General features: G+C 48.5%; 1 protein-coding gene across 3 annotated transcripts in view; it reads left to right on the plus strand.

Moving 5' to 3' along the window:
- The window catches only part of SLCO2A1 (solute carrier organic anion transporter family member 2A1), an 88,143-nt gene that overhangs the window by 11,754 nt on the left and 51,641 nt on the right, over positions 1 to 24,748 (plus strand). For 2 of the 3 annotated variants that reach the window (XM_043522531.1, XM_027819346.3), the window contains exon 2: positions 17,431 to 17,568. The exons of the other annotated variant lie outside the window; for it this stretch is intronic. In XM_043522531.1, the coding sequence (XP_043378466.1) occupies positions 17,431 to 17,568 (138 nt within the window). The remainder of the gene's footprint in view (positions 1 to 17,430; positions 17,569 to 24,748) is intronic. 3 annotated transcript variants of the gene reach the window in all.

Below are 24,748 nucleotides of genomic sequence, written 5' to 3' on the forward strand. Positions count from 1 at the left end.
TGGATGGCTATTACCAGCAAGAGAGTGAGTTTGTGGGGGGGTGGGGGGGGAGGGTGAGAAAACCTTGATTTGTGCTGGAAATGGCCCAACTTGATGATCACTTTAGATAAGCTATTACTAGCAGGAGAGTTGGGTGGGAGGAGGTATTGTTTCATGGTGTCTGTGTATATAATGTCTTCTGCAGTTTCCACAGTATGCATCCAATGAAGTGAGCTGTAGCTCACGAAAGCTCATGCTCAAATAAATTGGTTAGTCTCTAAGGTGCCACAAGTACTCCTTTTCTTAATTCAGGAAAGTATCCATGTTCAGGGAGGTGCTTGACTAGTGTGGGTTTAACTTTAAGCATGTGCAGAAGTACTTTCCTGAATCAGCGCCTCAGTGAGCATGAACAACAGCCCATGCTCTTCAAAGGAAGACCCATCATCTCAGTGTCTGCTAGAGACAGATATAAACTAAACTCCAGATCTGAACATCCCCAGCCTTGGAGAGGTTTGAAATCTGGATCTGAAATTTGAGGCTCGGGGCCACTGCTTCCCTGTAACATCTCTATAGGACGAGTGAGCACAGCAGCACTTCCACCTGTAGCTCTGCCAGTGCCCCCAGTTCTTGCCTAGCGGGAGCAGCATTTATCACTGTTCTGGAAAAATCAGATGTACATTTGAGTTATTGATTAGCTCAGGAAAGAACAAATATCATCTTTGCATTTGAAGTGTGACTTCAGGAAAATATGGATTATTCAGCAATAGGAAAACATTATTTAAGCTAATAATACTGCGAAGGGGATGGCCAAGATGGGCTTTAAAATGAGTTAAAGTTTTGTCTAGTTTAGTTTCTTATACTAGAAATAAAATCTAAGCGACGAATTCTGTCCTTGGTTTCTGTTGACTGTAGTGAGAGCCACAAGTACAAATGGCAATTTGCCCCCCCTCCCCAATTTACATGGTTTACTAGGGAGCCAGTTACTGTCCCTCATGATGGTTTTTAGTGCAATTTGCATGCCAGTGCAAATGACTGTTTGTAGCAGGGCTGAGAGAGGCCTCTGCTGGAGTGGCTGTGAACTCCTGCCCAAGCAGCATTGCTGCAGCCTTCCTGGGATTCCTGCTTGGATAACTGAACATTGTAAGTGAATGTTGGTTGGTACAAAGTGGCAAGCCAGTGAAGATGATATCAAAAACAAAAGCCAGTGGGTGTTGGCTGTAAAAGTCTTGACACATTGGTGCGCCTGTGTGTGTTTGTCAAGTTTCATCTTACAAAAGAAGAGTGCATTTACTTTTCTTCTGTGTTTGACATTTGACACCTTGTGACTCAATCCATTATACATGGAAAGGTTCCCTTGGTGTATTAAGCAGTGACTGTGAAAGACTGATTGCAAAGGAGCTGATTCTTATTTCTGCTGTTTGCTGCTCATTAGTGGTATATAAAGATGGCCTGATCAAGTTTGTATTTAAAGGTTCTTATTGTTTACCTTAGAAATCTTAGGAATAGCAAGGTCTGATATTCTGGTTTTTACTGGAGAACTCTTTGGAGGAGCAGGAAAATTGTTCAGCTCTCTTGAAGAAAAAAGACAATATCTCATCTTTCAGAGAAAGCTTTTCTCCCAAGAGTTGGTGAGGCATTTATGGTATGTGTATGTTATACACTGTTTAACTCAAAGTGTATAAACATACACACACCCCTGACTAAACATTATTATTTGTAAATGGTAGTGCCCAGAGGTCCCAGCCAAGGTCATAGCCTCATTGTGCTACAGACAGGTACTGAGACACAGACCCCGCCCTAAAGATCTTACAGTCTAAATAGACAAGACAAAGGATGAGAGGAGAAACAGAGCTGAAGTGATGTGTCCAAGGTCAAATGGCTGGTCAGTAGCAGAGCTGGGACCAGAACATGAGTTTTCTGATGCCCACCGAGGTTCCTTATTCATTAGGCCATGCTGGCTCTACACAGCCCCTCCCCATGCAAGTTTCAGATTTTCGGATGTCATCACCACATTAGGCTTCCAGCAAAAATGGAGACATCAAGACCTGTTATTTCTAGCGTAAAAAACCAAGCCAATTACTTTTTTAAAAAGGCAGCAGTTTGAGGCCTCCTTTATGCGTTGTAAAAGAGTAAAGCAAGAAAGGGACAAACCCTGTTTTGTTTTGGAGTTCTGCCTTTATGTGACAGCTTGTTGCTTTGGCAGTGAGAACACTGCTCTACAGGCTGAGCCAAGCCCACTGCAGGCAACAGAACTACTCACCTTGCCTTCAGTGGGACCCACAGAGTACACGTGAATCTAGACAGGCACCAATGGATACTGCCTATGGAACCCCACTGAAACAGCACAAAATACTAAACAGCAACAACAAAAGCACACCCTTCCCCCCTCCCTGGACTGACTGGGCTGTGTGAGCAGTGAATTACTGTGAACAGCAAAGCTGATCGTTATCTCCAAACTGGGAGCCATCCGAATCACTGCAGCTTCCAATAGTAGGACCTGTCTTTGCCTTAGCCTGTGCCCTATGCCATCATCTTCATAAACTAAATTACAGCTTTGCCCCCATTAACTCATCCTTTCCCTGGAGTGAATTGACTGAATTAGACCAAGCGCCCAATTAAGGCCCCTAACTATATTCAGAATTAGTGGATGAAAGTGAAAGGTACCTTCTTGGGTGTGGCTAAAGCTTTGAAAAATAGTTTCACTTTTAAGCACAAAAATAGCATGGCTGGAATTGTAGCAGCACAGCATAGTAGATAACGTTTCCATTGAGGTCAGCAGGTTCTGAACCATTGTACAATTATAATAGCAGCATAGCTACTGCAGAAGAGCTAACAAACTTCCTGAAAAGGCCAGCCCTTTCCACATATTTACATCCCCCTCACCCCCCGATTCATTTAATTTTTGGGAGCATGTCTCCTTACCACAACTATGCTTGGTCGAGTCATATATCGGAGTGTCTTCACTCAGATGAGTTCTCTAAGTGTCTTCACTTCTTCTACTGCTCCCAAGACAGCTGTTCTGTACATTTTCACAAACGAGGCTCTGACTCTTCCCATCTGGTTAGGCAGCCACATCGCCATGGCCGATCTCCTCAGCACTTTTATATGGGTGTTGACGAGTGCCTGTAAAAACTGAAATGATGGGTAATGAGGTGGCACAGGTAAGCATTTTGCAAGAGCATAACAGGCCAGATCCTCAGCTGGTGTACATTGGGAGAGGCCCAGTGAAGGCAAAGGAGTGACATCAATTTACACTCGCTGAGCACCTGGTCCTAGATATTTTAGGAGCGGTAAAGGGCTATTCAGCCAGCTAGGATTTAAAAACTCTTGCTGCTTCTTCAACTTTGGGTACTTCTTCTGGGAAGACACCTTGCTGTCTTTCAAATTCATGTTTTTCCATTGGCTTCAGTGACTCTCTCCAGTACTTCAATCTATATATTTATCCCAGTTCTGCCTGGCAGGCAAAGTGTTAGATTATGTCCCTTCATTTTGAAAGTGGTTGCTGGTGGCAAGGAGGCAGCATGATCTAGTGGCTAGAGCACAGATCTAGGGCTCAGGAGTGCTGGGTTCAATTCATGGCTCTGCTGTGAGTCCATGGGCAAGTCACTGCCGCTGTAATGAGGGCCTTCCTGTTTGCCCTCACACTATGGGACCTCTGCACCCACAAATCAGCCTGAGACCTCTTCTGGTGCAATCACCAGTGCCTTTTATTTACAGTGTCAGATCCCACCGCCTTCTATTTACAGACCGCTTCCACTAGCACCCCAGGGGACAGCTAGCTTCTCTAGTAAGAAGGGATGCATACCCTTGGCGGTGGCAGCGGCTGCTGCTCCACCGCCTGCCTGCCAGCCAGCCCTGTACTGCCAGCTAATGAGGCCTGTAGGTGCTTCCCTTCTATCAATTAGGCATGGCATGGTTAGCCAGCCCCAATTAATGCTTCTTAATTGGAGCTGGGCTAACAGAGGACTGGCTCATGACCTCCTGGCCAGCACCCTGTTACATGCCTCCCCCCTTATGAGCCACCAGGGCCAGCCGACCTCGACCCCTCTGCCAGGGGGGCTCCTCCGGGGAAGTTCCCCGCTCTTGGCCAGGCAATCCCTGGCATCCTCTCCTGGGGTTTTTCCCATCCCCCACCTGCAAAGCGTACATTGCTCAGGAGGGGTGGCTGCCCCCCAGTTCCGCCTCTGCCCGCAGGTCATCACACCAGTCGCACCCCTGCAGCATCCCATCCCCTGTATCCCCTTTACTTTTAGTAGGGGGTCAGGATCCATCCCACCATCCTGTGGGACCCTCTGTGCCTCAGTTTTCCCCCGCACCACCCAGCATTCCCTCCCTGGGGAGTGGTGTTGTGGGGTGCTGCAATTGCCCCCTCTCTTCTTCCAAGGGGCTCAAGCTGGCTAGCTCCCCCATACACCCTTCCTGCAGGTCTTCTTGATCTGGGTTCTGTTGTCTAGGGTTCTCTTCTTTGCTATCTCTGGGACTTTGCTCATCTTACCCACTTGGGATCCTCGATCTAGGGATATGCTCCTTCGGGGCACCTCTCCACTTCTTTCTCGGTAGTGGGCCCCAGTCCCTACTTAACACCGCCAGGTATGGTAGCCCCTCTAGCACCCCAACCTGCTTCCCCTTGAAGCGGCCCCTCACTTCGAGGGGCACCTGGGTCACTGGGCAGGACCTCTTGTCCCATGGATACACTCAGGGGCCATACTTGCCTCCACAATCAGCCAGTGCGGCTTCACCAGCCCTAGCCCCCTCTGTACGAGCGAGCAGGCTGACACGGTATCTACCAGGCCTGTTTGGGGGTTCCTCCCAATCCTCACCGGGATGGTGGACAGTTTCTGTCCCTCTTTCTGCCCCCCCAACTTGAGTCCAGCCACAAAACTCAGCCCACCCACACTCCATATCAGGGCAGTCACATTTTGTATGGCCAGGTCTCCCACACTGCCAGCAAACAAGCTTGGCAGGCCTCTCGGGCGCTCCTCGGGGCTCCCCCATTCTCTCTGGGCCTCTCTCAGAAAAAGGTTCCACCTCTTTATTCCCTGACTCCTTGTCTTTACGGGGTCTGTCCTCCCTCCAGGGACCCTCTGCCTTGATATATTCCTAGGTCAACCTGACCTCTGCCTTGACAGTGATAGGCTGATGACATCTCGCCCAGATGCGAATATTCTCAGGGAGGTTCTGCAGTCATTGTCTTAGGACCAACATGTCCATCGTTTCACCCACCATGCGTGTCTCTGGCCTCAGCCAGCGTATGGCCCAGTTCATTAGTCTCTGGGCGTACGCCCGGGGCCGCATCGCCACCATCAGTCAGGCCACCCAGAACTTTTGGCAGTACCGCTCTGTAGACAGGCCCATCCAGTCTAGAATGGCCACCCTCACTGCCTCATAGTTCTGGGCTTGCTCATTGCTCAAGGCCATATAGGCCGCTTAAGCCTCTCCCATCAGGCATGGAGCCAGTTGGAGGGCCCAGGTTGCCCTATCCCACCTGGCGCCCGTGGCTACCCACTCAAAGGTCCCGAGAATGGCATCTGGATCATCCGCCGGGCTCATTTTACAGAGTCCTCAGCCCGGCGGCCAGGTGCCATCCCCTCCCACAGGACTCACCACTCTTTGCAGGAGCTGCTGTTGCATGCCGATCTGCTCCCATATGAACTCTCACAGACTCTGCTGTTGCTCTGCTTGCCAGGACAGTAGGGCCTGGCTCCCAGCCTGGTGGGACTGCTAAAAACTTTGCAGGGTATGCTGCATCTGCTCCTGCTGTTTACCCATCCATTGCAGGGTCTCCTCCATATTCGGGCCACCAACCACTTCGCTGGCTTTCGTATCCTGCATGAGCCCCCCGTGTGATGAGTGCCTTCCTGCTTACTCTTGCGCTATGGAACCCCTGCACCCACAAATCAGCCTGAGACTTCTTCTGGGTGCAATCACCAGTGCCTTTTATTTACAGTCTCAGCTCCCACTGCCTTCTATTTACAGACCGCTCCCACTAGCACCCCAGGGGACAACTAGCTTCTCCAGCAAGCAGGGACACCAATGCCCTAGCCCTAGCCATAGCCCTATATAGCCCCCTCGCTAATGAGGCCCGCAGGTGCTTCCCTTCTATCAATTAGGTGTGGCATATTCAGCCAGCCCCAATTAATGCTTCTTAATTGGAGCTGGGCTAACAGAGTGCTGGCTCAGGACCTCCTGGCCAGCACCCTGTTACAGCCCCACTCTGTGCCTCAGTTCCCCTTCCCACCTTTTGTCTGTTTAGACTGTAAGGTCCTTAGGGCAAGGATTGTCTTTCAGCATGGTGGAACTCTGATCTCTGTTGCTCTCTCCTGATGCTACTGTAATGTAATAACCATGGTAGTGTGAGAAAATATACAGTGACTGTAACACTCTTTCATACCTGCGAAAGCTTCCATTTCCCTCTTCCTAATTAGTTTAGATTCTTCATGCTCGGAATTATCTCCGTTGCCTTGTGCTGCACCCTCTTCACACTGATAATAGCATTCCTGAGGCATGGTGACCCTGTACGCGTAGAGTTTCAATCTTCAGTTCCTCTGCCCAGAGCCGCCCTAGGGGAGAAACTGGGGTGCGGTTAAGGACGTTGTAAGAAGCTTCTGGGTCTATGTGAAGAAGCGGGGCTGGGGGAGGAGGGCTTGTTTGTTTCTAAAATTAAATCTTAACCAGGCTTATTGGATGAGTAATTTTATCTGCAAACCTGGGGATGATGGGGATTCTGGCCCCCATTCTGGCTGCTTTGTGTAACAGTTTGATGGCCTGGAGACTAATGGCTTGATTCTCCATGTCGTTACACCAATCTAGCTCTCTGGAATGGCACTGGGCTAATGTGTGGCTGTTGTAGCAGGGTGGAGAACCAGCACTTAGCCCAGTGTCCACAAAGCAGGTGAGTGTGGGTAGGCACAACACAAGTTTCCTCCATGCTGGGAATAACTGAGGTCAGAATAAATCTTGCATCACCGACACAATAACCATAAGCACAGTGGGCCAGATTTTCAGCTGGGGTAAATCACGGTAGCTGTACTCCTTTTGGTGGAGCAATGCTGATTGATGCTGGCTGAGGAGCCAGCACCCTTTTCTCGCTACATGAAAAGCAATTCTTATTTTATCACAGCCCAATGACCTTAAGTCTGACCCACCTGCAGTAAACGTACGTGGGGGGTTATCAAATGTCTCAACTTTGCTTTGCCCTGGAGCCAACTTCAAAAGCATTTTATTGACTGGTTTTGCTAACCCTCTGGATGTTCCCCCCAAACTGTTACAAAATAGTCCATGTTTCATAACAGGGATGTTTAAAATATATTCTCAGAAAGTCTTTAGTTAGTGATTGTTAAGGGTAAACAAAATTGTTGATGGTGCGTTATCTTACATAAGCAGTAATAGAAAGATATACAAGATAAGGATATGGCTGAGTTGACCCAGTATATAGCATGGGCTAAATGTAATGTTAATATAACGAAAATTGTCTTCTCTATGTAACATACTAACGATTAGACATTGTGACAGTTCTGTAGAAACGATAAACCAAATCTAAAGCCCAGTTTCATAATTAGGCCAAGTCTTAATTAGGTAGACCCCCAGTGAGCTAGGCCTCCCTGGTACCTGTCTGCATGGCACATAGGAGACTGCAGGTGGGCCATGTAGAATGAGAAGATAGTGCTGCTCGGAGATTCCCCTGTCTCCACCTCAGCAGCTGCCTCAGTTTCCTCCATAAAATATCCTTGTAGCCAACAGACCCTGCTGGCAAGGAAAGCGGAGCTGCTTGAAGCATGTTCCTCCAGCACCAGGCGTTACATTCCGTGTCTAAAAGCCAGGGCCAGTTAATGCTTGGAGCACCATTAATAATCCTCCTTGCTGTGTGACTCCCCTTACTACTGACACACAAGCTGGCAGCCCAGTAGCCAACTGGCAGCAGAGTGGAAGCTGGCTCAATTGTCATCATTGTAGAGGGGGGATGGGCTAGCCAGGTGCAGAGGAAGAGTCCCACCACGTGACTGGCCACAATTCCTGGACATAGATTTGTGTCCTTGCAGTTCCGCAGCCTGTCTCTGAACCTGAATGCCAGGGTGCCAGTGCCGGCTCCCCAGATGAGCTGGTGAGTTATCGGGCTGCTGTGTGGTATCCAGAGCACGAGGATTCTTTGTATAGTTCCCCTTGTGCCAGTCAGTCCCATGGGGTAAGTCTGGAGGAGTAGATTTCTGCTTTGTGTGATGCCTTTCCCTAATGCCCAACAATGCTATCCATTTTGAATTGGACACCTGGCGGTGGAGAGAGAATAGTCCCAAGGATCCAAGAATGTGGGGAAAACATTCCTTCTGTGTCATGCAGTAAGGTGGGTGTTTTTCCTTAGAAAAACATTGCCCTGGAAGCTCCAGGTCTGGAGTTGGCAGGGGGAGTTGTGTGTATGTGTGTGAGGATCCTCTCCCCAGGCGCTTGCTTCCCTTTTAATGTAAAGTGTGGTTTGGAAGGGAGTCAAGCGTCTTGTATAAACAGCCTGCAGTCATGAGCACTCAGCCACTCTGAAGGGAAATGTCAAGGTGATTAAAAGGGGATTGAAGGAGGCGTTTGTGCGTGCGCGTGTTTGTGGGTGCATGTGGGTGCATGCCTTGGCTTTTCTGCACTTCACTCGGTGTGCCTGTACTATTGCACCTTGATCAGGAATTCGCTCAAAGCTCTGAAAATCCTGCTGGAGATGGGCAGGCTCCCTGCTGCCTCTGCTAGAGGAGGGTCAGTGAACTATGGATAAGAGTGGCACACAGGATTTTTGCATACGAGCGGTTTCCCCCGTGCCATTGTTCCCACTTTGTGTCAACATCTCACCTCCCTCAGAGTGAGTTTATTTGTTCTTATTTAAACCCTTTTTGGTAAAGGTTTATAAAAGATGAGTGACCTGTCACCGAGGTGCTCAGTGCATGCTGCAGGCAACTAGGTTCTGTGCCTAGCACTACCACTGACCTGCCATGTGACCTTGGGCTAGTCCAGGGGTCGGCAACCTTTCAGAAGTGACAGGTTTCAGAGTAACAGCCGTGTTAGTCTGTATTCACAAAAAGAAAAGGAGTACTTGTGGCACCTTAGAGACTAACCAATTTATTTGAGCATGAGCTTTCGTGAGCTACAGCTCACTTCATCGGATGCAGTGAGCTGTAGCTAACGAAAGCTCATGCTCAAATAAATTGGTTAGTCTCTAAGGTGCCACAAGTACTCCTTTTCTTTCAGAAGTGGTGTGTCGAGTCTTCATTTATTCACTCTAATTTAAGGTTTTGCGTGCCAGTAATACATTTTTAATGTTTTTAGAAGGCCTCTTTCTATAAGTCTATAATATATAACTAAACTATTGTTGTATGTAAAGTAAATAAGGTTTTAAAAATGTTTAAGAAGCTTATTTAAAATTAAATTAAAATGCAGATCTTATCAGTTTAGTGTGATCCTTGCCCTTGGTTTCCCTTGCTGAGTTTTCCAATGTCTGGCATGTATTTGGATACTTTAAGCTGCACAAAGGCTTCTGGGTGATCAGTTGTTAACCAGCTCCGAGAGGGACAGAGGACAGATTTCATGTGTGAAAATACCTGTTCACACAGGTATGTGGATCCAAATGCTGAAAGTGTTGCAAACGCAATTTTCTTCAGACAGTTAAATTTCACTGGCAGGGACATCCAGCAGGTCAGAACAGAGGCCCTATGATCTCTCTCTGTAGCTTCAAGTGCACTCTGCAGATCTCCAAACTTTGATGCCCACAATTCTGAGCTTTATAACTGAATGAGCTGCATTTCGAAATCTTCAACACCCATCCACTGAAATACAGACAAATCCAAGTCCCTTTCATTGAACTTTTCAGGTTTAATTAGAAAAGAAAGCATTGGGCCAAATCACTGGAAATCTTGAAATCTGTTAGAAAATTCTGATTCCAGTTTTTGCATGTACATTCTAATCTCAACATCAAACGCAGTGTGCTGTTCCATGTGGCGTGATAGTGATGTAAGCAGCAAATCAGGACTTAAAAATATCGCAGCACAGTGACGCTGGAACAATTTTTAAGGTGGGTGTGCTGAGCTGTGCCCCCTCTTGCCCCTGTCTGCACCCCTCACTGTCCCAGGCTGGGGCCAGTGGGCCACAGCTGGGGGCAGCTGCAGAGCCATGTGCTGGTGGCTGGGACCCCAGGCTGAAAGCAGAGCCCCCCAGACCGGTGACCAGGGCCCAGAGTCAGCAATCGGCTGAGCAGGGCCAGTGGATGGAACCCTGGCTGGCAGGGGACCAGCAGCCAGTACCCCACGCCAGCAGCGGAGCTCCCGGGACCAGTGGCTGGGACCCAGGGCTGGCAGCGGGCTGAGTGGGGCCGGCGGACGGAACCCCAGCTGGCAGAGGGCCGGTACCCCAGGCCAGCAGCAGAGCCCCTGGGATCGGTGACTGGGACCCAGCGCTAGCAGCGGGCTGAGCATGGGCCATGGATGGAACCCCGGCTGGCAGGGGGCCGGCGGCCAGTGCCCCAGGCCAGCAGCAGAGCTCCCGGGACCAATGGCCAGGACCCAGGGCTGGCAGCGGGCTGAGTGGGGCCGGCGGACGGACCCCCAGCTGGCAGGGGGCCGGTGGCCAGTACCCCAGGCCAGCAGCAGAGCCCCCGGGACCAGTGGCCAGGACCCGGGCAGTGTGAGTGCTGCTGAAAATCAGCTCGCGTGCCGCCTTTGGTTTGCTGTTGCTTTGCCTCTGGTTTGCTGTTTGCTTTGTCTGACTTGGTTATTTAGATAGTCCATGCTCTGAGGCGCTTACAGTCACCCACTATGTGTCAGGACAGCCCCTAACCCAGTGATGCCTGAGATTGGCTGGGTATCACTGCTGTGATCCACTTCATAATAATAACAGTAATAATAATAAATGCAGAACATCTTGAGGAAAGAGGAAAAACCAGCAACGTTTAAAGAAGAAGGAGAATTATAGACAAATTATTCTGAGGGAGAAGGGAGAGATTGAAGCCAAGTGCAGACAGGCCGACACATAGAAAGACACCAGGGGAATGGTTAGAGAAAAAGAGGAGGTCAAAGACCTGCTAAGGGACATGCAAAGCTACAGTGGGAGTTTGATGCCCAGCTCCCATTTGTGCCTTTAAACAACTTCCCCTTCATTATCACAAGCCGGGTATCTTCTCTCCTCAGAGTGATGCTTTCAGTCCAGCTCCTCAGTCCTCCTCAGGCCAGTGCTCAGGGATACTCCAGTCATCCAAGAAGCGCCTTTCACCGTTACTTATGCACAACGCCTCTGTGGGATTTGGACATTCTTAGTCCAGTAAGCACCTAGTTTGCTGGATGTGAGGGAACTCCTGGATCAGGTACCTAGCTATATCAGCTCGAGACTGACCAAAGCACATCTGGAAAACTCCACAATCCAGCCTGGCTCCTGAAACTAACCTAGGTCAGAGGCTGTTTTGTTATATTGTGGGTGGTATTCCAATTTCAGCTTTTCCAGAGTAATAAAACTCCCCTGCCCTTCAGTTCCCATCCCCTGGCCTCACAGCCATTGATATCAGGTGCTGGTCTTCGCATTTGCCAGGTTTCCGTGCCCACCTTCACTTGGGATGGTTCCACCTCCCTGAGTTTGTTAGTGTGTTGTTCACTCTGCATACAGACGCCCGCAGCAAAGAGTATTAAAAATCAGTATTATTAAACCAGCCCCTTCAGCTGGGGTCACCCAGGCTCCTGTGGGGGGAGGAGAATCCTACACATCAGTTACAGTAGTGGGGAAGGGAGAGGATCAAATTGCTGCTGCATAGAGACAGGGCCTTAGGGCATGTCTATACAGCCAACACCCCCCATTCTCCTGGTGCTAGGGAGTCTCAGAGCTCAGGTCAGCTGCCGCTGGTGCCCAGTGCAGGTCTAAAACTAGCAGTGTAGACATTTAGGCTCAGCTGGAGCCTGTGCTATGAGACCCTCCCTCTAGCCGGGTTTCAGAGCCTGTGCTCCAGGCTGAGCTAGAACGTCTGCACTGCTATTTTTAGCTCTGCAGCCCGCACCTGACTCCATTGACCTGGCCTCTGAGACTCACTACCGCAGGGGGTTTTCACCATGTAGATGTGCCCTTAGGGTCTCAGCTGTAAAATGGATAGTTGTTTATATTACATTAGCACTGGCAAGCCCCAGCTGAGATATGCTAGGTGTGCTACAGACACACTGTGAGAGACAGCCCCAGCCCCAAAGAGCTTCCAGTCTAACCAGAGGGGGAGGGACGTGCCCAAGTAGGTCAGTGGCAGAGTCATAAATGGACCCTTGGCCTGCTGAGCTACAGCCCTAGCCACCAGAGCATGCTGCCCCCATCCCGCTCTAACCATGGCCTGCTGAGCTACAGCTTGTGACTCTGGGCATTTTCTATAATATATTTGTGAAGCCTGTGTGTGCCTCAGTTTCCCCCATACTTTGCATTGCTACTCAGTGGGGATTGCGGAAAAGGTGTTATCCAGTGCTTGCACTCCCCTGCCTTAGCAGTGGTTACACTCCTCCATCTGTCTGCCTTTGGCTCCATTGGCACTCCTTCCCCACGGTCCCTCCCTGCATCACTCTCTGCCTCAGGCCCCACTGTCACGCCTCTCCCCACCCCCTCTGTCACCCTGCCTTATCCTGTCGGGGGTCTGGCCAAGGAAAGTCAGACGGATTCAATTCCTGTCAACACCCCTCAAGAGGGTTCCTTCTGCCATCCAGCTAGTGACTCCTAATGAAGGGGATCATTGGCACGAGGGCAGAGAATTCCTTCTCTCATCACCACTTGCTCTCCTTGAACAAGTGTATCTGCCGCTCTCCCCTATCCTGTCAATTGTGATGTCCAGTCTCTCCATTTTGGACTCCTCTGCTGCATCTAGCCCTTGGTTTCCTTCCCCATCCTCGCTGCCTTCTGCTGCCATCAAGGTTTCTGCTTTCAACCTTTCTTCTCTCCGAGCCTGGGCTTTCATCTCCCAGCTCTGTCTGCCCTTCCACTGCCCACCTTTGGCTCTCCCCAGAGCTCTGGACCTTCCTGTTTTTTTCCATGCTGCTGAGCACTTTTGGAGAAGGGCTTGGGAGCCTGCTGACTCTTTCCATGTAAATTCATCCTCTCAGTTCCGCCCTCTCCTTTGTGTACAGCTTTGCTTCTCTTGCCTAGCCCTTTGCACCATAGACTCTCACCAGCTGCTCTGTACCTTCGGTGCTCCCAGCCCCCATCCTCTAATACTTCCTAATAAGCCCTCCTTAAGTAGGATCCAGCTGGATTTTCAAAAACTAGTTGAACATGATCTGTCAATGAGATTCTTCCTCTCCACAAGAAGCCACCTTTGGCCCAGGCTTGACTCGGAGCTCTCCTTTCTATTGTTGGCCTCTGACCCTCAACTTGTCCTCTTGAGCCCATCTCCTCCCTCACTTCTCCCTTTCTTCTGGCTCCAATTTCTCTGCCTGCAATCATGCTAGTGTATCCACTCTACCAGATATCTATGTCCCCATGGAGTCTCCTCTTATCCTACAACCTTACTCTTGAGTTTGAGAAGGAGCCTGAACCAAAACCCCAGATCTGGATCCCGGTTCAGATCCAAGTTCACAGCTTGAACCTAGCTCTGTAATAATAAACCAAATCTGAACACCCAGGGAGAAATCCTGGCCCCACTGAAGTCAATGGAAAAAGCTCCTTTTGACTTCAGTGGGGTCAGGATTTCACCCCAAGAAATTTGGGAAAGTTCAGGTGTTGATCCAGATATGAAACCTTCAGATTCCATGCTGTTTGGATCTGGGGTGTTGGTGCAGCTCATGGCAGAGACATAAAGATTGGATATAGGGTTTTGGTTTGGACTCAGCTTGGGGAAAATCACCAGTTTCCTTTCACATGCTTCATTTTCATTTCCAGAGGACACTGCTGCATTAACATTGCATAAGATCTCCATGGATGATTTAGTTGGGGATTGGTCCTGCTTTGAGCAGAGGGTTGGACTAGATGACCTCTTGAGGTCCCTTCCAACCCTGATATTCTATGATTCTGTTCTATGATTCTATGGTCTTTCCCATCCGCCCTCACAGCTGTGTCTGGCCTCTCAGGCGCTACCACCGTACCAATAGAGAATAATCCTTATTATTATCCCAGCCACAGACTTGAGGAGTTTGTTAGCACTGTGATACCTTTCATCCCCAGCGTGCAGGTCCAGGCTTCCCAACTTTATCTTTGCTGGGCATTCTTCCGGAGTCCGGCAAATATTTGATTTCCTGAGAATTTACATAAAAAGACTTTTCCCTATCTTTAATTATTTTTTAGATAGTATTGGCACAATTTGGACAAGTCATATTCCCAAGAAAATAAAGGAAAACGGAGCTTGCTAAATATAGATCAAAGAGGTTTGAGAGCGTCCTATTCCATCTCCGGAAGCGGATGACTTCCTTGCTGTATTTTACCCTTGCTCTTTTGATCGTATTCCCGCCCCACCCCAAGTAGCCTACATATTCCCTCTCCAACTCTCTATTTGTTGCGCTAGCCCATACATTTGGTTTCCTCCGCCAGGCCCCATAGGTAGTGTGGCCCTAGGGATCCCAGCTCTCTGCTTCTCTTGTCATGCCATAAAGATCTTTAAGTAGTAGTAATACTTTGCACGGATACAACCCCTTTCATCTGTGGTTCTTAAAGCTCTTTACAAACAATAACCCGGCCTCTTAGATGGGGGATTGTTTCACCTGTTTTATATATGACTGAAATGGGGGCACATCTTGATGATAATGGGCCAGATCTTCAACTCCATTTTACACTGATATACATGAGTTGAGAATCTGGCACTGAGTTATTTGCTTGGACAGCACAGTAAGTCTCTCTCTGCAGGGCAGGGACTGTCTCTTTGTTAGACGTTTGTTCAGCACCTAGGACAATGGGACCCTGGCCTCTGGGCACCAGTGTAATACAAATAATAAATCAGTGCAGAGTTAAGAACACAACCCAGGATTCTCAACTTCCTGTCCCATCTTCTAACCACTAGACACCACTCCTTCCCAAACTCAATCAATTACTTCCCAGCAGGGAAAAAAGGATATGTTGTTTGCAGCAACTGATAAAATGCAATAAAACTATGTATTCCAGGTTATTAAACACTATAAATATGTTACAGTATATAATCCTTAATCCCCAGCAGCCATAAAAGTGAACACATACATAGTACTACTGAGTCATAATATTTAGCATTTCTCTTGCATAATTACATGTTCGATGCCCTGCACAAACATTAATGAATTAATTAAGAAGGAATAATGCATGCAGTCCTTTCAGGAGACCTTTCCATCTTCGTAAGCATCTATAGCCAGCCTGCTGCTAAAGAACCAGAGTCCCCTGCCATGCGTTTTCCTACTCCAGAGTTCTGGTGGTGCAGCAAGGAAGCAGGTTTAGCTGCAAAAGTCACAGGAGGTCGGTAAAGCAGCTGCAGTCGAGGCAGTAAACCATTTATCAGGCCAGGACTGCCCAGCAACTGCTTGCATAGAGTGTTAAAGTCCAGAATTCCAGGCAGAGTTAAAAGTCCGGCTTGTTCTAGCACACAGATGTCCTGGGAAGGGGGCCCACAGCAGAATTTCTCACACTCACAATAGTGGAAGATTCCATTTCAGCTTGTACCACATCACCCACCGTATGAAGGAGTAAGCCTTCCCATCCTGCAGCCTCCACATAGGGAGTGAGCCACTCATGCTTACCACAAGCCTGATCTAGCCCCTGCTATGGCTTTTTCACTAATGGCTCCCCCATCAGCCTTGCCATGGAAGAATACACTTGGGTGAAACTTACTAGGCAAAGAGCTGACTGAGGGATTCCTAGCTCCTAAACTGGTCAAAACAAAATGTATAGGTTCCTGAGTCTAATTCTGAATTTACTTTTTATTAAAAATCATAATCACTGTTATTAGTATTTTAGCACCACCAGCAGAGCTCAGGGCCCCATTGTGCTGAGCACTGCACAGCCACAGAATAAGACACAGTCCCTGGCCCCGGATTTTACAGCTTAAATGGGCATGGAAAGACTTGCCCAAGGGCACACAGCACGTCAGTGGCAGAGCTAGGAATAGCAGACAGGCTTCCAGGATCCCAGGCCAGCCCTACCCATTGTACAATGCCGCCACTACCTGAGCAGCTCTGATTTCGTTGCTCAGCTAGTCAGCTACAAAGAAAACAAAAGCATGTGGGAGAGAGGCAGTACACAGGGTTACACAAGTGGGTGCCAATGCAGTACAGAGGCTTGGCGACAAGTCACCCTGCAGCAGGCCAGTGCTGAACCACTCTCCTCTGGCTGTGGCATGCCTGCTGCTCCTGCTGCAGTTCCTTTCTCCGTAATGGTGTCCCCAGTTTTGCTCAGCCGTGTCTCGCTGGCTTTGGGCCTCAGCTGCACCCTAGAAACCTCGGTGTTAGCCAGCACAGCGACTCCTTCAAAGCACCTCTGCAGCTGTGAGGTCCATTGGGGAGCAAAAGATGTCAGACATGCGGCGGTGAGACATGGGTAGGGCTCTGGATGCATCGGCGCAAGGGAAGAAGGATGACAGATCCCTTTAGCTAGGGAGTCAGTGTGCCTAGGGTCTATTCTGCTAGCCGGCAGGCAGCAGAGAACACAGAACTCTAGGGAAACCCACGAAGATAACATGGAGCTTTAGTTTTGTCTTGTTATAGATGGCAAAGAACTAATGAGTGACTCTCCTGGAGTTGTTGGGCGGCACAGGAATATTTAGCTAGGTTTCAGGACACACTTTACCAGCTCTTACCATCCTCCCGCAATCCCTCATTGAAGGCATTCAGCCTGCACAGGGCAGGAGGTCTGTATAATTCTTGTGGCACCTTAGAGACTAACCAATTTATTTCAGCGTGAGCTTTCGTGAGCTACAGCTCACTTCATCGGATGTAGCTCACGGAAGCTCGTGCTCAAATAAATTGGTTAGTCTCTAAGGTGCCACAAGTACTCTTCTTTTTGCGAATACAGACTAACAGGGCTGCTACTCTGAAACCCGTATTGTTCTTGGTGCTGCTCTGCCCATAGCTCGTGTCTGAGTCTGTAAGCTGGGAGTGCTGCAGAGGGGGATGCTTGCCTTTGGGGGAATCAGGCCAGCGTGAGAATGGACCTCATGTCACTGTGCCAACAAGCCAGAAGCAAGACGAATGGATCCAGAAGCTGAGCTCCATCCTGGTCTCCTCGGTCAGCTGTAGCAGAGACGGGGCCTTGAGAGCAGATAACATGCTGGGGAATTGTGCCCATGCACAAACAAATTAATAATGAAATCACTCCTAAAGGAAGGCCTCTGACTGATGAGGTTGTGAGGGTGACTCCTGGACCCAGCTGATTGTTAGGTTTACACATGCTGTGTGTGATGGTTGTAAAGTGGATGTGGCCATGACTGTTGACTTGGTTACACGCCAGCATGGGGTGTGGCTCTTGGCTCTGTAGGGGCGTCGCTCAGTTACTAACTGTAATGTCATGTTGTTTTGCTCACAGGTGTTTGTGATTTGCCATGGCCTTCTCCAGTTATTCCAGCTTCTTTACAGTGCTAACTTCAAGAGCAGCCTGACCACCATTGAGAAGCGCTTTGGGCTCTCCAGTCTCTCTTCCGGCTTCATCTCCAGCCTGCATGAGGTAATTGCCTGAGATGCACGCGAATGGGCTCGGCTGGGAGACTGAGGTTGGAGGCATTTCTCTCTGTGAAGCAGCTCTGGGCCCTATCTCTGTGTTTCCTTAGCAAAGCCTACAAGTGCCAGATGAGCTGATTGCTGGGTCTGCCTGCCAGAGACTCCTGCCATCGGGGTAAACAGAGATTTGGGAGGAGCAGGAGTCTAAGGGACTGTGGGACTAGAATTGTTGTCTGGGGAGTAGAGTACTGCTCCAGACACCCCTTTCTTCCCTCTCCTCTTACCCTCACCTCTCCTCTCGCTTTTAAAGGGCAGATGCTTCCTACCGGGACTGGGCCATCTGCCCTGGTGCTCCTCCTCTGTCTCTGCCACACCACTTACAGTACTCCCTCCCACCAGCAGGGGTGCTGCAGGATTTCAGGGTCACAGTGGGAAAGCTGGGAGCCAGCAGGGGAAGCAGGACATTTGGACCTCATCTGCACTACTTTCGTGTCCCTAAAATTCCCCGTGGCTGCCACACCCAGCTGTGACAGCAATGGTGGGAATGCCATTGTAGTCAGGGCTCAGGTGGGCTCAGTTGGGCGCTGGTGTTTTGCCCGTCATGTCACACTCTGACAAGCGTGACAGTTTCAAATTTCAGGGGTGGCCTTAGCCCTGTCTACACTGGTGCTCCCACCATTTGCTACAGAGGGATGGGGCCATTCCAGGGAAAGAAGTATAGTTTGCACACAGCTTTAGAGGATGGCAGCTAGTGGGACTCTTCATTAGAGGCCACTGTGACCTGGAACACTCTAATCCTCCTAAGGGGATAGTCTTAGCGGAGACGTAAGGGGGAGAGAGAAACCGCTAAAGCTAGAACATGGTTCTCCCGCTTTAATCACTGCTGGGAAGAGAACCTGACCTACATCTTGGTGCCTATCTGCAGTGGAGGCAGGCTACTCCCATGGTTTTAACTGAAATGAACGTCATGCCAAGACCTCAGAAGTGCTGCTGGGAGCAATATGTAATGTCTTGTTACATGAAGGTGCAACCCCCAATTTGTTTCATGGGTATTTGTTAAAACATTACTGAATCCTTCGCATCACCTGGGACTAAAATAGAGCATTACCAAATGCTGGTAGGTTTTATTATAGCAGCGCTGGAGTAGTGCCATCATAATTAGGGATCTGTCAGCATTTTCCATGAGAAATCCCTGTTTTCAGGCATTCCTAACTCAGATTTCGTCATTCACTCTGGGCTGGGATCTGGCTTACAACTGTGGTGTAGCCGCTGAATTGTAGGTTTTTTGTTCTTTCCCCTGCACTCCTGGTGCCCAGGAGGGCCCATAGATCCAGCTAGACTGGTGCAAAAGGGGCTGTAGGACAGGTATGAATCCCCTGGAGAATGCCACAGATGCATAGGCCCCTCTGCCCAAACACAGAGTCAGTCCTGCTTGCTCTGTGCCATCTCTGCAGCAGCTGCAGATGCATGCAGAGTTCTGGGGAGGGCGGAAGGTTCAGCGGTGTCAGAGTGGGGGCAGGTTAGAGGAAGGAGGGCTCCAAATGTGGGCGAGGGGAGTGGGGGGCATCTCTGGGGCAAACCTGAGCCCCGGCAATTCCATGCTCCTGCAACAGAGACATTGAAACAGGGGCACAACTTAAGACCCTGACTCAGCAAGGCACTTAAAGTTAGGCATATACTGAAGCACCCCGCTGAATCAGGACTACGGGCAGTCTTGAGCTCTGCACCAGTGATGCACTAGACCCTGCAGCCCCTGAACAGGGAATGTGTAAACAGTCCCCTTCCACTCCTGCAGCAGTGTTAATGTGAATCAGTGCCTCTGTTCACCAAACACTCTCAGCTCCTTCTGGCCATTGCTAAGAGCAGAGACAGCCATCAACAGCCCCAAGAATGGAGTACGCTCCCCAGTGCTCCCAGCCCCTGCTGGCCCTGAAGCAAAGGACTGACTTTGAACTTGCATTCCCTGCATGGTTTTGGGTAGCGGTAGCACTATATTGCTGGGCTGGCCTCAATTTGGCTGTTTTCAAGTTATAACTCAGCTACTCATGACTCAGGAACAGCTGTGATTTAAACCTAAAATTTGGCAGGTGGTTGGTCTTTGGCATGGGGCAGAGTCAAGTCTGGAAAGGAAAAATGTAAAACCTCAGAGGTGTTTAATTAACAAGGTGGCTGCTGCACATGCACAGCACGTTCTCTCCAAGAATTCCATCAAGGCTGTTCCTTATTACACGTACGGCTCCTGAAATGGGAAGCTCCAATTGGAGAAACTCAAGTAACATTGCAATGCAGGTCCTGGCACGAAATCAGTGCACAGTGGTATATAGAGGCCAACAGTTAGCTAGGCATGGTGAGAGGTGGTGTAGAAGTGCCTTAGACAGTAGCTAGTTAGATAGCACTGGTCAGACACCCAGATAAATACTTCTCTTTCCTTCTTTCATCCTAAACATTTTATTTCCTTTTTCCTTCTAGTGCATTCATTCATTCTCTATAAATTTAATTTGGCCCATTAAGATTGTTATCACTTCCCTGTCAGAAGGCAGGTTGCCAGCTTCCTTCACATATGGGTGATTAGGCCGCCGCTCACATAAATATGCCGTATCTCTAGCAGTCTGGCCATCTGACTCCTGCTCTCCACCTAGAGGTTGGTTTGAAGTGATTGCTAGATGTCTTGTATGGGGTATTTAGCTTACACAAGGTCCTATAAAACCCTCCTGTTCAATGTATATGTGGAGCTGCTGAGGAAGGTACTGAAATGACTTGGGTAATAGTATCACCTCTATGTTGTGATGTCATGCAGCTCTGTCCTGTTCTTATGGGTTGTGGATGACACAGATTTTCAGTCTAACCCAATTGCTGGGCAAGATTTGGATGTTTAATCTGGACAGGCGTAGGTTCCATATGTTCCGATTTTTCAAGAGAGTTCAGCATGTTGTGTGTTGAGCCCTTCTGAAAATCTGTCCCAGAATGGGTTGGGTAAGGATCTTGAGGATAAGTAATAAGTGGGGTGGAGGTGTGGTTCCATCTGCATCAGTGAGAGGGGTCTCTTCTCTCTGTTCCAAAGCAGTTCACAGAAGTGCTTTTGGATCCCTGTTTCCTCCTGGAATCACTGTTGCCATTGGTGCCCTCAAACCCCTTTTTCTCACTTATGCCAGGCCAGATTTTTGTGAGCTTTTTCTCTCGGATCTGCATGTCACCACTGTGATCTCTGCCTCAGTGACTTCTAGGTTAGATTATTGCATTTCACTGGAAAGTTCTCTGGTTCTGAGGTCATTAGGGTACGCCAGCTAACAGCCCTAGATGTCATTGTCTGGGTACTAAATGTTCTTATTGGAAAATCTTAATCTCTGCACTGCACTGGTCTGACTAAGTCCATGTTTGTCCTTTAGGGCATGATGCCCATTTCTTTTCCCAGGTTCTTTTGTGGGGAGTGAAAGTTAGCGATTGCTCAATTTTGAGGAATTATTTTTTTCTCTTGCTGTGTAACCAATGGTCAAATACACATGCACCCCAGAATGCATAATTGGGTGTATTTTGTGAAATAAACAAATACAGCTTATCTAGTTCCTGTGAAAGTCTAATATATTTTATTCACATTCGTATTCTCAGGACTTTCTGGGACAAATGCTGGCGCTCCGCTTACTTGGAATGGTACTTGCTGTATCTACGTAGGGTGCTCAACTGACAAATTATGGATTTAGGGTGGGATTTTCAAAGAAGTCTAAGAAAGTTAGTTGCCCATCTCCTGTTGCCCAACTCTCCTAGTCCCTCTTTGAAAATTCTAGCCTTACAGTTATTCAAAAGCACTCAGCTCTGGCCTGATTCTGCTCCCGTTAAGTCAATGAGAGTTTTACCACTGACTTCAAGGGCAGCAGAATTAGGCTAATGCTGATCATCTTTGAAAATCCCACCCTAAGCTTTTAGTGTCACAAATTATACCCATCATCCACATCCATATGGGTTTACAATGTGCACCCTAGCAATGCAGGGTGGTCATTCTCCTGGAAAGTGCATTTCCTGTGCTCCAAACCATTCTAGATAAAAGTCCACATCCAAAGTTCCTTTGAAGTGAGTGGGACTCTTTCCATTGACTTTGGGCTTTGGCTCAGACCTAAAATGTGGTGAAACAGCTACCGAAGTTCCAATTTGAATGGGCGAAATAACCAGCTTTAAGTGATTATAACGTCAGTCCCCCTGCAATGTTCTGGCAAAGCCCTGAACCACGTCCTAACACTCACAGCTGGGACATACCAATTTCCCCAGGACTTCTCATCCATAAAAGATATTGCCCTGTGCTTAGACACTTCATCTTCAGAGCAAGGCAGATAGCATGTGGGACGTTCCATTACAGCAGTAACTTTTAGGGGGGTGAAATAACAGTCTCTGTCATCCTGTTCAGAGACCATCGATTTTCAAACAACAGAGTTGTCTTTGTTTCAGCACTTTATAATATTTTTATGTGAGCTCCCCGCCTGTCTTTCTGGGATTATAAAGTTTTCTCATTTACTTTAAAGAAATTTCAACAATCACAAGAGACAAACGAGTCAGGCCACACAAATATATAAAAAAGGATATTTAGACACAATTAACTAATTTAATAATGTTAAGTTTGTTCCAACTGACAAAACCCATGTAGTTATAACTTTATGCAACTCACCCATTCTGGCTATGAATTGTACACTCTGTAGAACTGTTTTGAGATCTCTACAGCTGTACTAGGGAAATGGCTTCAAACTGAACACCTAGATCCAAACGTCACCTCACATTACAGAGCTTCAGATGCCAGAGCCAGAACCTATCTCTACCAGGAACAAATGGGAAAGGAGGTGGTGATGCAGTGTGACTTTATCATTCTATTGTGGGGGGCGGGGGAGGAAGGTCGATAGTTTATGCCAGCTCCCAAAAGGGACATTTCCAAAGCATCATGTGGGGATTTAGTTGTGTTAGTCCAGGGGTTCTCAAACTGGGGGTCAGGACCCCTCAGGGGGTCACGAGGTTATTACATGGGGGGTCATGAGCTGTCAGCCTCCACCCCAAACCCCGCTTTGCCTCCAGCATTTATAATGGTGTTAAATATATAAACAAGTGTTTTTAATTTATAAAGGGGATCGCACTCAGAGGCTTGTTATGTGAAAGGGGTCACCAGTACGATAGTTTGAGAACCACTGTGTTAGTCGTATATTCAAATCCTTTAAGGGGATTGTTATGAGGGGACTGTTATGAAGCATATTTTTGTGTGCATGTTGAAAGCTATCTAGGGCCAGATTTTCACCTGGTGTGAATCAGCATAACCCCGCTGATGTCAATAGAGCAAGGATGGTTTACACCAGCCGAGGATAGAAAGAACCCTAAATCATCCAACAGTAACAGGTGTTAACTTGCTGGAAGCTGAGTGGAACCCTTTCTTCTGGCAAAGTCTGCCCCAATCCATGACACCCCAGACAACAAGAAGCCAAGTCTGGAATTCAGATGATCCACTTTGGTGTTTTAAGGAAACCTGCTGAGCTTTAGCACATGAATAGGTCCCTACCAAAGTCAGGGCTCATTTTTGTCAATTTCACAGTCATATGGTTTTAAAATTAGTCAGTTTCACATTTTCAGATGTTTACACCTGAAATTTCACAGTGTGGTAATGGTGGAGATCCCAACCCAAAGCAGGGTCATGTGGGGTCACAAAGCTGTTGTAGGGAGGTGGCAGGATTGCCACTCTCACTTCAGTGCTGCCTGCAGAGCTGGGCTCTGAAGGCAGCAGCCGCGGAGCTTCCTGCAGCCAAGGGAGGTTCCCGGAGGTGGGTCTGATCTCCCTGTGCTGCTGGAAGCACCCCAGCCAGGGACTCCTAGCTGTTGGTCCTAGCCAGGCTGGGAGGGACAGGAGGACTTCCTCTTCCCCTGCACAGCTGCTCTTGGCCAGGAGGGTGTGGGGTGGGAGATCAGATCCACCTCCAGGTACCTCTCCTGGCTGACCTGGCTTCAGAGCCAGCTGAAGCTTCCTGCACCCAGGGGAGGTACCTGGAAGTGGGTCTGATCTCCCCCCAAGGACAGTCATACAGGGAAAGAGGAAGTCCCATCCCTCCCCAGCCCGGCTGACACTAGCAACTGGAGCCCAATGCATAGTAGGAGCCGCACAGCTGAGGCGCTCTGCCCCACCCCCACCTCCATCCCCCTCCCTCCTCCTCTCCTCCAATAGCTAGATTTTCCAGGGGAGCTCTGATTTCATGGTCCGTGATTCATTTTTCACGGCTGTGAATTTGGTAGGGCCCTACACGTGAGCAATAACATTGTCCTTTAAAAAACAGTAATAATAATGCACAATTTACCCCAAAGGGGATATTTAAAACAGGCTAGTGATTCCCAGAAAAGAGTGAAGCCCAGTCTAGTTAGATCATTATCTGGCCTTTTCTGGGCCCTCACACAAACACATTCAACAACCACAAAGCAAGAGTAACTATTAGTGGAATGATGTCAGATTGGAGGGAGGTCTCAAGTGGGGTTCCACAGGGATCAGTTCTGAGTCCGGTGTTGTTTAACATATTCATTAATGACTTGGATGTAGGTATACAGAGCATACTGATCAAGTTTGCAGATGACACAAAGCTAGAGGGGTTGCCAATAATTTGGAGGATGCAGCTAAAATCAGAGGAATCTTGATAAACTGGAGAACTGGGCTATAGACAACAAAATTAAATTCAGCAAAGACAGATGTAAAATGCTACACTTAGGGAAGAAAAACCAAATGCACAAATACAGAATGGGGGAACTGAGCACTGCTGAGAAGGATCTGGGAGTTATGGTGGATCACAACCTCAACGTAAGTCAGCAATGCGATGCTGTTGCAAAAAAAAAAAAAAAAAAAAAGCAAATGCCACTTTAGGTTGCATTAACAGAGGCATAGCATGCAAATCATCTCTCTTGGATGGTTTAGATACAACAAATCCTGCATCTCGGCAGGGAGTTAGACTAGATGACCTTGGAGGTCCCTCCTAACCCTATGATTTTATGATTCTCCTGGGCAAAAAAAGGTCAGCTTCTGGCCAGCATTGCTTTCCTGGTTTTCTGGCTGTTCCTTTGGGGACCAGGGACTCCAGACACCCCATGTGCCTGTCTCTCTCCTCTCTTTCTTTTTGTTCCATTGTCTCTTTTTCTCCTTGCATACTTTCACTCTTTCTTGAGGCCATCCTCTGTTTCCCTCT

This window comes from Chelonia mydas, chromosome 9 (assembly GCF_015237465.2).
Source record: "Chelonia mydas isolate rCheMyd1 chromosome 9, rCheMyd1.pri.v2, whole genome shotgun sequence".
Classification (NCBI taxonomy): domain Eukaryota; kingdom Metazoa; phylum Chordata; order Testudines; family Cheloniidae; genus Chelonia; species Chelonia mydas.